Source organism: Polyergus mexicanus, unplaced genomic scaffold (genome assembly GCF_030449975.1).
Source record: "Polyergus mexicanus isolate NDT 795.1 unplaced genomic scaffold, iyPolMexi1.0 SCAF_3, whole genome shotgun sequence".
NCBI classification, from domain to species: Eukaryota; Metazoa; Arthropoda; class Insecta; order Hymenoptera; family Formicidae; genus Polyergus; species Polyergus mexicanus.
Window position 1 is genome coordinate 781851 of NW_027223323.1, and position 12781 is coordinate 794631.

At 29.8% G+C, this 12781-nt stretch overlaps 2 protein-coding genes across 5 annotated transcripts in view; one reads left to right on the top strand and one right to left on the bottom strand.

The window, feature by feature from the left end:
- Nucleotides 1-575: 575 nt before the first annotated feature.
- On the top strand, nucleotides 576-4145 carry Ciao1 (cytosolic iron-sulfur assembly component 1). Of its 3 annotated transcripts, XM_070293684.1 has the most exons (5): nucleotides 576-752; nucleotides 2723-3118; nucleotides 3226-3334; nucleotides 3415-3579; nucleotides 3666-4145. In XM_070293684.1, the coding sequence occupies exons 2-5, from the start codon at nucleotides 2735-2737 to the stop codon at nucleotides 3932-3934; spliced, it is 927 nt and encodes a 308-aa protein (XP_070149785.1). In that variant the 5' UTR covers nucleotides 576-752; nucleotides 2723-2734; the 3' UTR covers nucleotides 3935-4145. The 3 variants fall into 3 exon arrangements, with proteins under 3 accessions (XP_070149785.1, XP_070149783.1, XP_070149784.1); XM_070293682.1 differs by lacking the exons at nucleotides 2723-3118; nucleotides 3226-3334; nucleotides 3415-3579; nucleotides 3666-4145 and adding exons at nucleotides 1186-1647; nucleotides 1838-2547; XM_070293683.1 differs by lacking the exons at nucleotides 576-752; nucleotides 2723-3118; nucleotides 3226-3334; nucleotides 3415-3579; nucleotides 3666-4145 and adding exons at nucleotides 846-940; nucleotides 1186-1647; nucleotides 1838-2547.
- Nucleotides 4146-4532: 387 nt separating this feature from the next.
- The window catches only part of LOC138932108 (neurotrimin), a 57430-nt gene continuing 49181 nt past the window's right edge, over nucleotides 4533-12781 (bottom strand). The window contains exons 4-6 of one of the 2 annotated variants that reach the window (XM_070293686.1): nucleotides 11435-11562; nucleotides 6775-6943; nucleotides 4533-6574 (exon numbers count right to left, since the gene is read on the bottom strand). In XM_070293686.1, coding sequence (XP_070149787.1) covers nucleotides 6468-6574; nucleotides 6775-6943; nucleotides 11435-11562 — 404 coding nt within the window. In that variant the 3' untranslated portion in view covers nucleotides 4533-6467. The remainder of the gene's footprint in view (nucleotides 6575-6774; nucleotides 6944-11434; nucleotides 11563-12781) is intronic. The other variant, XM_070293685.1, reaches the window with a different exon arrangement.

Genomic DNA, 12781 nt, shown 5'->3' on the forward strand with positions numbered 1-12781 from the left:
GATTTACATTTTGTATAGATTTATAATTGATCGTTGTGAAAAGAAAGTTCGTTTTAATTTTTTTATTATTTCCTAAAAATATTATAGAATTGAAAATATATTACCTGGTTTATTTCGATATAAATAACTGAGAAAAATCGCGGGATATCTATAAATATTATGTAATGCTCTCTGTAGAATCGGTCTCAAAATTTTCAAATGTCCTTTCAATAACAGATTCTGGGGCCCATTTGATGAGACGATATATATGTTTCCTTAACGAGAATGTCGAGGCATCGATGGTTTTTCAGTTACAAGCAATAGAAAAAGAAGAAAAAATTGAATATTTGCAAAAAATGACCTCTCTCCATCATTAAGAAAACATCGATTCCAAGTTGGCCAGGGAATCTGCTATTAAAAAGACATTCTACGACATTTTGGAACATCCTATATAAATTTTAACAACTTCCTTGATTTTGTGAAGCACGAATCTCAACGATCATGCGCGAATGACGTAAGCAGACGACAACGCTCTCTGTGACAATCTCTGACAATTTGTTCGTTAAATTACATTCGCACATCTATCGATAAATAGAATCAACACATATAATATACAACCGGAGATTGTAGATTGTATCAGTATATCTTTTATCACGTTTTATCAGATTTTTTTACAAAATATTCTATATATTAGCTGAAATTTGTGCGCATACAAATATTAGTGACTAATAATCTGTTCAAATATCTTCAATATTATTAAAGATTGTAAAACGGTGGGTTTACAAAACTTTTCGATTGCATTATTACCTAGAATAGAAACATAACTTTAATCGAGTATTTTGTTATTTAATTTTTATGCAATTGTGTTTATGTAACAGAATGATTCTATACTTATATTCATTATTGTTACATACGCTTATATTGACATTACAAGTAAATTTTACTTGCTATATGTGAAGAGGTTAGTTGGAAAAACAAGATAAATATATTTCATGTATTATATTTGCGATCTGAGAATTATATACTATGCTCTTTAGTTCCAATGTATCCTAACGAGTCACTTTCATGTTTAATATCTTATATGCTTAAAAAATTCCTTTTTAAAGTCTATAATTTATTTATGAATTATATTACATAAATATTTTTCCATTAACAAAATATTTTTAATAAATATCGTTTTCCATACGGTAACTTATGATGTTGCAGGTAGCAATGGATACATTGGAACTAAAGCAAACTCTGACTGGGCACAGAGGCAGAGTATGGAATGTTTGCTGGCATCCTAAAGGTGCTTATTTAGCATCTTGCGGCGAGGATAAAACAATTATAATATGGGGATTAGAGGGGCTTAAGTGGGTTACAAAAATGATCCTTACCGAAGGACATTCTAGAACCATTAGAGAATTAGCTTGGTCTCTCTGTGGTAATTACATTGCATCAGCAAGTTTTGATGCGACTACTGCAGTATGGGATAGAAAGTCAGGACAATTTGAATGTAACGCAACATTAGAAGGACATGAAAACGAAGTGAAAAGCGTTAGTTGGTCAACCTCTGGTCAACTACTTGCTACATGTAGTCGCGACAAATCAGTGTGGGTATGGGAAGTGAATGATGATGAATATGAGTGTGCTGCTGTTATTAATGCTCATATTCAAGATGTAAAAAAGGTATGTCTATGCAAGTTCACCTGTTGAAAAAGAAAAATTCTGGTTTAATGTAGATTTGTTGTTTGTTCATGATTTAATATAATTTAAGAAAATTTATTTTGTTAATATATAAAATGGAAATTGTTAATATATAAAATGGAAATTTTATATTTTTTATATATAACAAAACTATTTTTGTACTTTTTTTTAGGTGAGATGGCATCCCTATGAAGAGATTCTGGCTTCTGCAAGCTATGATAATACAGTAAAAATATTTAAAGAAGATGCGGCCGATAGTGATTGGTCATGTGTTGCAACTTTATCATCTCACACATCTACAGTATGGAGTCTCTCATGGGATAAGATTGGTAATCGAATAGCAACCTGCAGTGACGATAAAACAGTAAAGATATGGCGAGAATACAAACCTGAAAATGAAACAGGCATTCCTACGCCGAACAATGAATCTGTTTGGAAATGTATTTGCACATTGTCAGGCTATCATACCAGAACTATTTACGACATTGATTGGTGTAAGATTACGGGTTTATTAGTGACTGCATGTGGCGACGACATAATTAGAATATTTAAAGAGGACAGTGACTGTGATCCACATCAGCCGAGTTTTACAATGATTTGTTCAATGGACAATGCACATGCTCAAGATGTTAACTGTGTTCAGTGGAATCCTACAATTCCTGGACAATTTGCCTCTGCAAGCGATGATAGTTTAGTGAAGATATGGTTTTACAATTATAAAGAATAAAATTATAAAGATATAGTTATGTTTTATTTGTAATACAATTTTATCTTTCTTATTTAAATAGAGAGATCCATAAATAGTGAATAATAAATTATAAAATTGGGAATCAATGTTTTCAAAAATGCTGCTAAAAAGGATATCATTTTCTTTATGTTCAACAGTCTTTACTCAATATCTTTACATTTTTATAAAGATATTGAATAACAGATATTTTGTAATAAATTCTATAAATAAATAATGTATTTAAATATCTGATTATTATATTTTATATCCTTGATATCACTTTTAAATATAATAAATCATATATTACCTGATGTCACATCTTCATTTTAGGATTGCACATAAATGTTAAAGCACTTATACAACGTGGGATTATCTAGCAATACTTTTTACTTACGATACAGATATATTAAAGAGTACAAATATATCAAACAGTATAGAATGATACGTACGATGAGTAACATCGCAGGAGATAGAATTGGCATACCTTTGAAAAATATTGTGAAAGAAATAAATGCGTTTGCGGATACCTCGCTCGCAGCTCCCTGGGATAACGTTGGATTACTGATTGAACCCACAGAACCCAAAAATGTATCATGCATTTTACTGACGAATGATTTAACTGAAAATGTTATGGATGAAGCCATTGAATTAAAAACCGATTTAATCATCACGTATCATCCATTAATATTCATTCCATTGAAGTCTATTACAACTCGATCTTGGAAGGTACTATCTTTGTAAGATCGTTAGAAAATATAGCTTGTTAGAAATATCATCTCTGTAAAATTGTTAGAAAATTATCGCGATTTTTAATTTGTATCTATATACAATAGGAACGAATAGTGGCAAGATGTCTAGAAAATAAAATCGCTGTCTTCTCTCCGCACACCAGTTTTGATTCCGTACAAGACGGTGTAAACGACTGGTTAGCGCAAGCTTTTGGTAAAAAAAAATTACAACATCTTACAATGAATCAATTATTAATATATTAATATCTTATTCCTTATAAAAACCATTTTAAGAGTTTGAGAACAGGACGCCGATTCAGCCGGATGCGAATAACGCGACTTGTGGAATGGGAAGACTATGCACCTTGAAGAACCGGATATCTATCGACGAAGCGGTGAATTTAGTAAAGCAACATACAAATCTGAAACACGTAAGATTAGCACGTGCACATGGTGCAGGTGAGTTTTAATAAAAATAATTTATATCGCTAAAAAAAAAAGATGAAAGTATATAATCATTACTTTATATGATTATGATATTTTAGATGGCTATATTAATAGCGTTGCACTGTGTGCCGGAGCGGGCGTCACGGTATTGAAAAACGTCTCTGCAGATTTGTATCTTACGGGTGAAATGTCGCATCACGATATATTAGATGTCGTACATCGCGGAATCCATGTTATATTAACAAATCACTCTGATTCGGAACGTGGTTTTATGAAGATATTTGCTTCGATATTAGAATCTGCTTTACAGGGATCTGTCAAAGTGTGTATATCTGAAGCAGACAGGGATCCATTACAAACTGTATGAGTTGTTACAAAACCATGCTCGATACATATGAGAATATATTGCTCCATTGTTTAATGTAAGAATCAATTACGAATAAATTAAAAACAATATCTCTCATATGAAAGGAATTCTTTATAACAGGATAACATAAATTATTTCAATTTTTGTTTAAACTCAATGAATCATGTACTAAAACTGGCATATTTATAAATAACATATTGAAGTCATACAATGCAGGTAAGAAAAAAATGTTCCTTTTTTTACACAAAAATATTTTCAGAATATTTTAATTAAAACGCGGATTTTCTGTTCCGGTTACATACAAAATGAAATAAAAAAGAATATCCTTTTTTATTTCTGTTATATTAATCTTAGTTTATTTAAAAATACTTGAATATTGTATTATGTACATAAAAAAAAGTTTCATTGTAGGAAAATTTTTATTGTGCAATATTGCATACATATTTATTTTGATCGAGAAGTTTAATCTTGTGACGCTGTGATTTTTAATTAAAACATTCTACCTGTTAATTATTTCAAATTTAATTTAATATCAATAAATCTACACAAAACGTCTTTGTCCAGTTCTTGCAAATATGTTATTTACATTCAAAATAAGAAGAAAACTGCAATATATACTTTAAATGACACATGATTGATACGTATGGTTTAATCATAATAGATTTATTTGCACGAAATAACAATTAGCTATTATCTAGATTCGGTCAAATTAAGAAGTAGACATGACTGTCCCAAATTGTTCATATAAATTCAAATATTTTCGCAGCGAAACGCACGATACACATATACTGACATTCTAATTTTAATTTACGGCAACGATATACAAGCATATCCTGAGAACAAGATGCTGTGATTTTCAAACCGTTTATTTAACTGTCTCTCCTTTCTCGTTATACAAACAAAGTTTTCAAGATATATATAATCTAACGTTATATAAGAACCAAGCGGATTTGTGTTTCTTTTTACAGATTATCCAGATTTTATGGTTTGTTGTTTTTGCACACACAACATATTATATATTCATACATAACTTATTACATAAAATATGTGGATATATTACACGTCGATACTCGTACAATATACGATATCGTACAGCAAACAGGGCCAAACTTTCTTCGATAATCTTAAACGTTATATGTAATTATATATAATCACGACAGATTAAAAAAATTATATAATATCATGATCTTTTCTGTTAATACTTATCGCTTTTGCATTAGAGCTACAACAGTCGTTCGAAACGATGCAAATTCTTGCTGACAAATAAATGTTTAATATAAAATAAGATGTTATTAGAATGAATAAATATATATGTCATCCGATCAATAGAATTCTGACATGATCGTAGAATGATATTCGATATTTGATGGTCATAAAAATCCATTTGTTATAACTTTGTTATGAAACAAAACAGAAATTCATCCAAATCTTTTTTTTTATATCGAAGATAATCGTTAAGAAATAATTGTGTCTTAAAAACTTGTATCGTTCAAGTGAATGACCCCATTATTTCAACATGACATGCTCACAGTCATGCATTATTTAGTGTGTTCTTATTTTAGCGCAGCTTTACGTCGTATCATATATATATATATATGTATATATATTCTCGTACATGTCCTCGCAACATAATGATAAATTTTAACATATCTTTATGTTAAAATGTCTAATATATGTTTATTAACAGTAACATGTATACGTTTTTTTTTGGCAAGCATAACGTATTGTCTTGTAAACTGTAATAAAGTAAATTTAATATTATTTGCTGCTTGGATATGAGCTTTCCGAATTAAATAATCGACAATTATTTTCACAAATATATTCGATTTTCGTTACCCTGTCTGCACCTAATCGCACCCAGATCATTTTAACGGTGTTTTAGTAACAACGAAAATCTGTTTCCTCGTTTTTAGTTTTTACATCTTTTATTGTTGCATGATGGTTCTGTCACTGATGGGTTTTTTTTTAATCATTGTTATCCCCGTTTCGTCCTTATATCTCTTTTAATGGATGTTTTCTCTTTCAAGATAAAACTTTTTTTCGTCTATTATATTCATCTATAAACTTTTGCGAGGTACGCTCTTATTGACGTAGATAGTATAAGTGATGTTTATAAGTCTATAAATATATATTAATATATTTAATATAAAAAGAAAAAAAAATTTTTTTTGAAAAACGTATCAGTTATGCAAAAACAATTCAATTTAAAAATATTTGATAAAGAATAATATATAACATCTTAAATATTATTTATATTCAAACATACAATATATTAAAACAAATATAAAAAAGTAATAAGTCACGAATTTTATCATAAAAAGGTTTTTCAACTTACAGTTTATTTTATCGATCATTTATTCATACGAGTTTTTTTTCTATAGAGTGTTCAATATATTCATGCGCTATCTTTTCTCAAGAATCAAGTGATAAAAAAGCGAAAAAACAAAAAAAAAATAAATTTGAAAGAAATATCTCAAACTAACATTTATAATGGTCCACTTCTACGTCTAATAAGGACTTGATTCAAAAGGGTCTAATAAGGATGATTCAAAAGGGTCAGAAGCGTGGTCGAGATCATTACAAAAGGTAAATTGGCTAATCTTAGCTGCCCGCCGTGTTGCATTGCAGCCGGATGTTCCCCTGCAAGAATCAGAAGAAGAGATTATATAATATTTCCTTTTTTTTTTTTAATAACAGTTTTGCGAGGAAGTATCTATTTTTTGCAGTACACTTTGGATAATCGGAGCTGAAGAGAAAAACCATTACGTACATTAAGCCGCTGTACGCACATTATAACAACGTAATAGCAGGTGCGTTATAAGATTAAGAAGTATACGTACCATTAAGTACATGAACTAAGACTGTCTTTGTGTTGGCGTTACTGGGATGGCAGGTGTATTGTCCGCTATCCGCTGGTTGAGCACGTTGAATTAAAAGGTACGACGTCGTTACTTCGCCCTTCTCCGTGATAACCGATACCCCCCCTCTCGGACTGTCATAATTGATCGCCTGTCACGTGCAGATTCCGGAAAAATGTTATTCTAATTAAATTTCTTCCTACAATGCTTATAAACAATAGCGTTCGTCGAATCGAGGAGGAAATCTATTAATTAAATGATTGATTAATTTTCAGTTGAAAATATCTATAGCGATACTGATTGGCAATGCTTATGAGGAAGAATTATTTTAACAAAATAACTGGATCTCTCTCGTTCTAAATATAAATGCATAATAGATGCGAAATCAATCTTTAGCGAGTGTTATTATTATCCTATATCATATAACAATAATTATAATACAATTACAATGCAATATAATTCCATGCAGTAATAATTCCTTGCAATAATAATTAGAGAAACTTTTTCGAATGTCATGTGAATTTATTTAATTAAATATATTTTTGCATGACCGTGTATATACCATTATATTTATATTTTATGGATATATTTCCTCTTTGCGAATTAAAAACTGCGTAAAACTCCCCTTCACTCCGACTCGATCGCATTTCCTGGTTTATAAACTGGTGGAAATCCAGTCCCGGAAACTTTGGTAAAATCGATAATAGCAGATATCAGTTTATGTCTGTATTTCGCTGAGACTCATAATGTTTTAGAGAGCAAAACTTACAACACTTTCAAAATAAACGATTTATATGTCACTATTGCAAAATGGATTTCAAAAACTTTCAAAGCCTTCCGAGAAGATATTACAACTCCTATAAAATATAACTGCAACTGGATATTTTATCATTTTCATGTTCAATTAAATATCTCTCTTATATATATATATATATATATATATATATTTTTTTTTTTTTATATACAGTTTATATTGAGTATTAGCTTCATATTTCGATATCTGATAATTTCTTTGAGTTTGTATCTGCTTTTAATTTAATGTTTTTCCATTAATTTCATTTATTTTAATTTTATTAATTTTTCTCGTTACGTTTTGGCAATCGCTACATTGCAGTTTAAGCAAGTATTTTATAAGTCTAATATTGTTTATTCAACAAGCCAAGAATAAATTTTTTGATCAAATCACGTTGGTTATTATATTTTTGTGCTACAAATTTGCAACGCGATATCTAATTATTATCGCAACATATCACATATCTATATATTGCATATTGCAATTACGTATGCAATCGCACATTAATTTATCGAAAGCTTTCGTCCATAGGTAACAGCTTGTGTCTCTTTAGTATCGTAACATAACAGATCGGATTGATTTCGAACTCGCGCGAAAAATGTGACATGCAAATATCTCTGAAATGGTCTGAGATATGAAAAATTCTGCATAGTTTTGCGTGTGCGTGTTTCATGCAAAAATTTGAAAAAAAATCTGCGTACGTTCTCTATTCCACAGACTAAAACGACAAATATTTCATTCGTTTTTAGTCATTTGATAACAAAATATTCTATATTCGTTTTCTCTTGCTAAACAATCAGATATAATTCATTCAGATCTTTTCCAATCAAAACAAAAATTCAATTATAAACAGGCTTTTTGCGTTTAATTGAATTCCAATAAGCTATTATACATATAAAAAGAGAGACCATTTTAAATAAATTATTATAGAAAACATATATGGATGTATACATATATACGTTTTTATCATTTTTTTTGTATATACATGTATAATATTGTTACATTTATATGTACGTTTCATCTCTACATATACGTTTCTTCTTTAATCAGACTGATATTTTTTCCAATAGCGCTTTTTATTTCTACATGTCTCAAAAGGAATTTACTGACATTCCATGCCACAAAGCTTTAGTGTTTATTAAGGAGTGATTGCAATAGGTTGCGGTTCTCTATTCATTTTCTGAGGAAAACCACAAGTCTGTAAACCGAAACGTCAATGAATAAATCTGTTCCTTTAAAGGGATTTACTGACATTCGATATTCTATGTTATAAACCTTTAATGTTTATTAAAGGATAATTGCAATAGGTTGCGCTTCTTTATTCATTTCCTAAGAATGGCCACAAGTTCGTGAGCCGAAATGCCAATGAATAAATTTCTTTTTCCGCATGATCAATTATGTGCCAATTACTTACACATACAAAAATATTTAAAAAATAAGGGACAGTTACGTTTAACTTCCATTAAACTTTGGTTTAATTTAAAATTTAATTTTATAATATAAATATAATATAGAAAAAATTTTTTGCGCTTTTAATGGATAATGTTAATATATAATATATTCCCATTTCGCGTAAGAGTCTAGCGTGCATCAACGTCTACATGACATTACTACAACTGCATGCCGCCAGTAAATTCCAATGTAACAATGCCGACGAACTGAGTGCTGTCGGATCGTAAAATGTCAAAAATTATGAAATTTTGGAAAATTCAAAATATCAAATCCACAACACTCGGCATAAATATTTGTACTTTCTGTATACTATATATATGTACTATACATTTGTTGTAATCCGCGAGAGAATATACTACATCATACCAATATCATTGCAAGATTTTCTGTGAATATAATGCCATTTTTCTACTCTATCTTACGGTACAGTAACCGTTAGTTTTAATTAATATAAAAATATTTTTTAATATATATGTGAAAAATGTTGCAAGGATTAGTTCAATCCAACATGGTTTGTTTCCGAATTACACAGTTTGCATTTTATTTTATTCGAAAAAGATTATTTCGGACAGAGAGGTCATACCGGGACGCAAATTTTACCGAGATTTTTAAAGTCCGATAAATTTCAATATGATTCTTTCGAGTTAAAACGTTTATCTGAAGATATTCAGAAGTCAGAGAATAATCCAAAGCAAAGTTTTTTTTTTCTGCGATATAGCCTTCTTGAATTAGGTTGATTTTATATGTAAGCTTTTTTAATGAGGATATATAAAGCGGATTACACCGTGGATAATACCGATTGCTCAGGTCGGTGGAAGTGCTGCAAGTGGAAATTCGCTCGAATACCACTGACGTTTGATTTTTCGCTAGCGATAATTCTATTCGTCGCTGGTTGTTAAATCTTTGCGCGTGTTGGTACTTTCAATTTTTATATTTTAATTTAGTTTATAATTATGATAATGATAAATTCATGCAATTAGCTATGCATTAATGGAGAAAGTTAACAGAGATTGATGTTTGTGCAAAATCAATTATACCAACAAGACAGTAACGTGATTGTGCGTTCACCGATTATTTATGTTACGTATGCTGCATATCTCAACAGGCATAATTCTCCCAACAAACGACGGGATTAACTGGGTCACATAGGGATAGAAGGAATGCGTGCGACAAGACAGACGGAAAATACGGGGCTAGCAGAAATACTATGCGTCGAATCTTTCACTCCGAGTTCGAGCGAACGCGCGAGATCAAGATAGGATTGGCTAGTACAAGATGCAATAGCATCGGGACGGGATAAAAAGCAAATGATGAGACGGAGCAAGTACGCGAAAGAAAATCTCTGCGTACGTGACACGATAGCTTACAGGATCGAGCGTTATAGAATAGATAGGAGTTTGGAGAAAGAAAGTCAAATTCTTGGGGAAATAGAGTAAGAAATAATAGTGACAGACGGATGAGCAAGATTTGGATCCACAGGTGAAGATTGCGATAATCGGATTTCAAAAAAAGTCTTCGAATAAAAGAAAGGGGAACGAAAGAGATAAATAACTAGTGAAAAAAAAAAGAAAATAAAATTGTTCGTGAAAGAAGCGAAAGAAATGGCAGGAAAAAGAAAAAAGGAGAGGAAGATGAATAATTAAATTTATAATTATATTAAATAGAGAATAAACAGAGTGTAGAATAGTAGAATTTGAACGAGTCATTCTTGTATTATATATAATAATAGATAATAAATAATAATAAAAAAGGTTGCACTAAAAAATAATACGTTAAAAATAACATCAAAGATTTGGTTCAACAAGCTATGAGTAATTAGATTAGATGTTTCTAAATACATATTTATTACATAATTCTATAATGTTAAATTGAATAAGCATCGATGAAATAATAGTGAAACATTGAAAATGTAAAAAAAAAAAGACAGACACGGTCGGAGAAATAGGTATTATATAATGCGACCAGGGTTAGTGAAGCACACATTGGAGAAATTTTTGCGGCAAAGGGGAAAGACAAGGATAAGACATAGATTTTGAAGTTGAGAAATGAGATGGAGTTACCGCGATGTTCGTACATTTAAAAATTGAACAAGGAGAAATGCTCTCTAGACAGGTAATATTAAAAAATTAAAAGTTTTCTCTCCTGCAAAAACTCAGAATCTTAAACTTAAAAACTTGTTTAAAACGCGTCACACACCGAACGGATAAAGTGAGCGCGATTCGAATAAAAGATGATAAGAAGTCACGGCGAAATGGAAAGACGCGGATTTAAGAGTTGATGTCTTTTATGTAACATCTTAGAAATAATGATTGAAAATTAATTTGTCAGCATTTCTCTTTCTTCTTGAAATCACTTTTAATTTAGTCGAGCAAATTATTGCATTTAATGGCAACATACCTCATTATTGTGAGTCCATTTAATGGTAAATGGTGGTTCAGGACTATGTCGTACAACACAGGTCAAATTCATAGTGCTATCCTTGTTTATATACATTTCTGGTTCTCCAATAATCATCGTCACAGGCTCTGTGGGCGAGGGTAGAAATATATATATAAAACAAAAAGTTATTATTTCGAAATCATTAACTGCAAGAAGAAATAATCTGATCGGATATCTCGCGCAAAAATTGTGTTAATTTACAGAGTATTATATTATATTACTATCAATAGATGCATTTTTCCTTTTAAATTGTTGCGAAATACGGAGGAAATTTGATAAGTTTTTTAAATTTAATTTCATTTAAACCTGTTAGTTTCTCTCTCAATTTAGGTTATTATAGAATTAAAGAATATTATCTTTATACATGCTATAAAAACATTCATATGATAATAAGAGGTCAATTTCATGCTTTTTTTCGATTTTAATATGTAATTTGTAAAAGAGATCCTATCTGCCAATTTTCATTACTAATTTTAATAGACATCTCAAATTTTAAATTTTAAAATTTTACAATATTGATATAAATGTTGTAATTTATCCGACGCATACACAAGTTTCATGACAGCCATGAAAAAAGCGGATATTCTGGATTCATAAAGAATTTATATTTTTCAATTACATTTATTATTCTACATGACTTATTATTTCCTTTGCAGTGCATTCGAATATAAAATTAAAAGCCATTGGCATATAATAAGTTGATAAAAATAAATAATAGTTAAACAGACATAAAAAAAATAATGAAATTGAATTTGTACATACTTCCGTGCATTAATTAATTTTTCCTTTTTTTTTAATTAAGCTTTTACTCTTTTTTGCAATAAATTTTGCAATTTTATATTATTTCACTACGATACTTAGTTTGATGACAAAAAAAATAATATTGTTTTAAAAGATTTAACAAATAAAAATTTATAAGAATTAAGATAAATTATCATTAATGGATAAATTATAGACATGTTAAACTTTAATATTGATATGTCACTAACGTGAAAAATTATACTTTATCTCTCTCTCTCTCTCTATCTCTGTATAATAATTGCTGTTATCAGAATGTTAGTAAAAAAAGATTTATCGTAAAACATTTTTGATAGTCAATTTTTACATGATATTAAATATTGGATTAATTTCTATATAAATCTGAACTTTAAGGAAGATCGACATTAAATGATTAATATATTAAGTTAATACTAAGTTCAAAATTATAGAAGCTGATTAAAGTTACTATCAGAACGAACGAGCATGCATAATGATAGAAATTCGCGAAGTTCCCGGTAACTGTGCAATCTGTCTGACGAGCTTCGT

Excerpts from the sequence above, each read along its gene's own strand:
- Ciao1 (XM_070293682.1), top strand. The coding sequence starts at position 1,192 with ATGGATACATTGGAACTAAAGCAAACTCTGACTGGGCACAGAGGCAGA. Across the intron at positions 1,648-1,837 it reads ATATTCAAGATGTAAAAAAG|GTGAGATGGCATCCCTATGA; the intron begins GTATGTCTATGC and ends ACTTTTTTTTAG.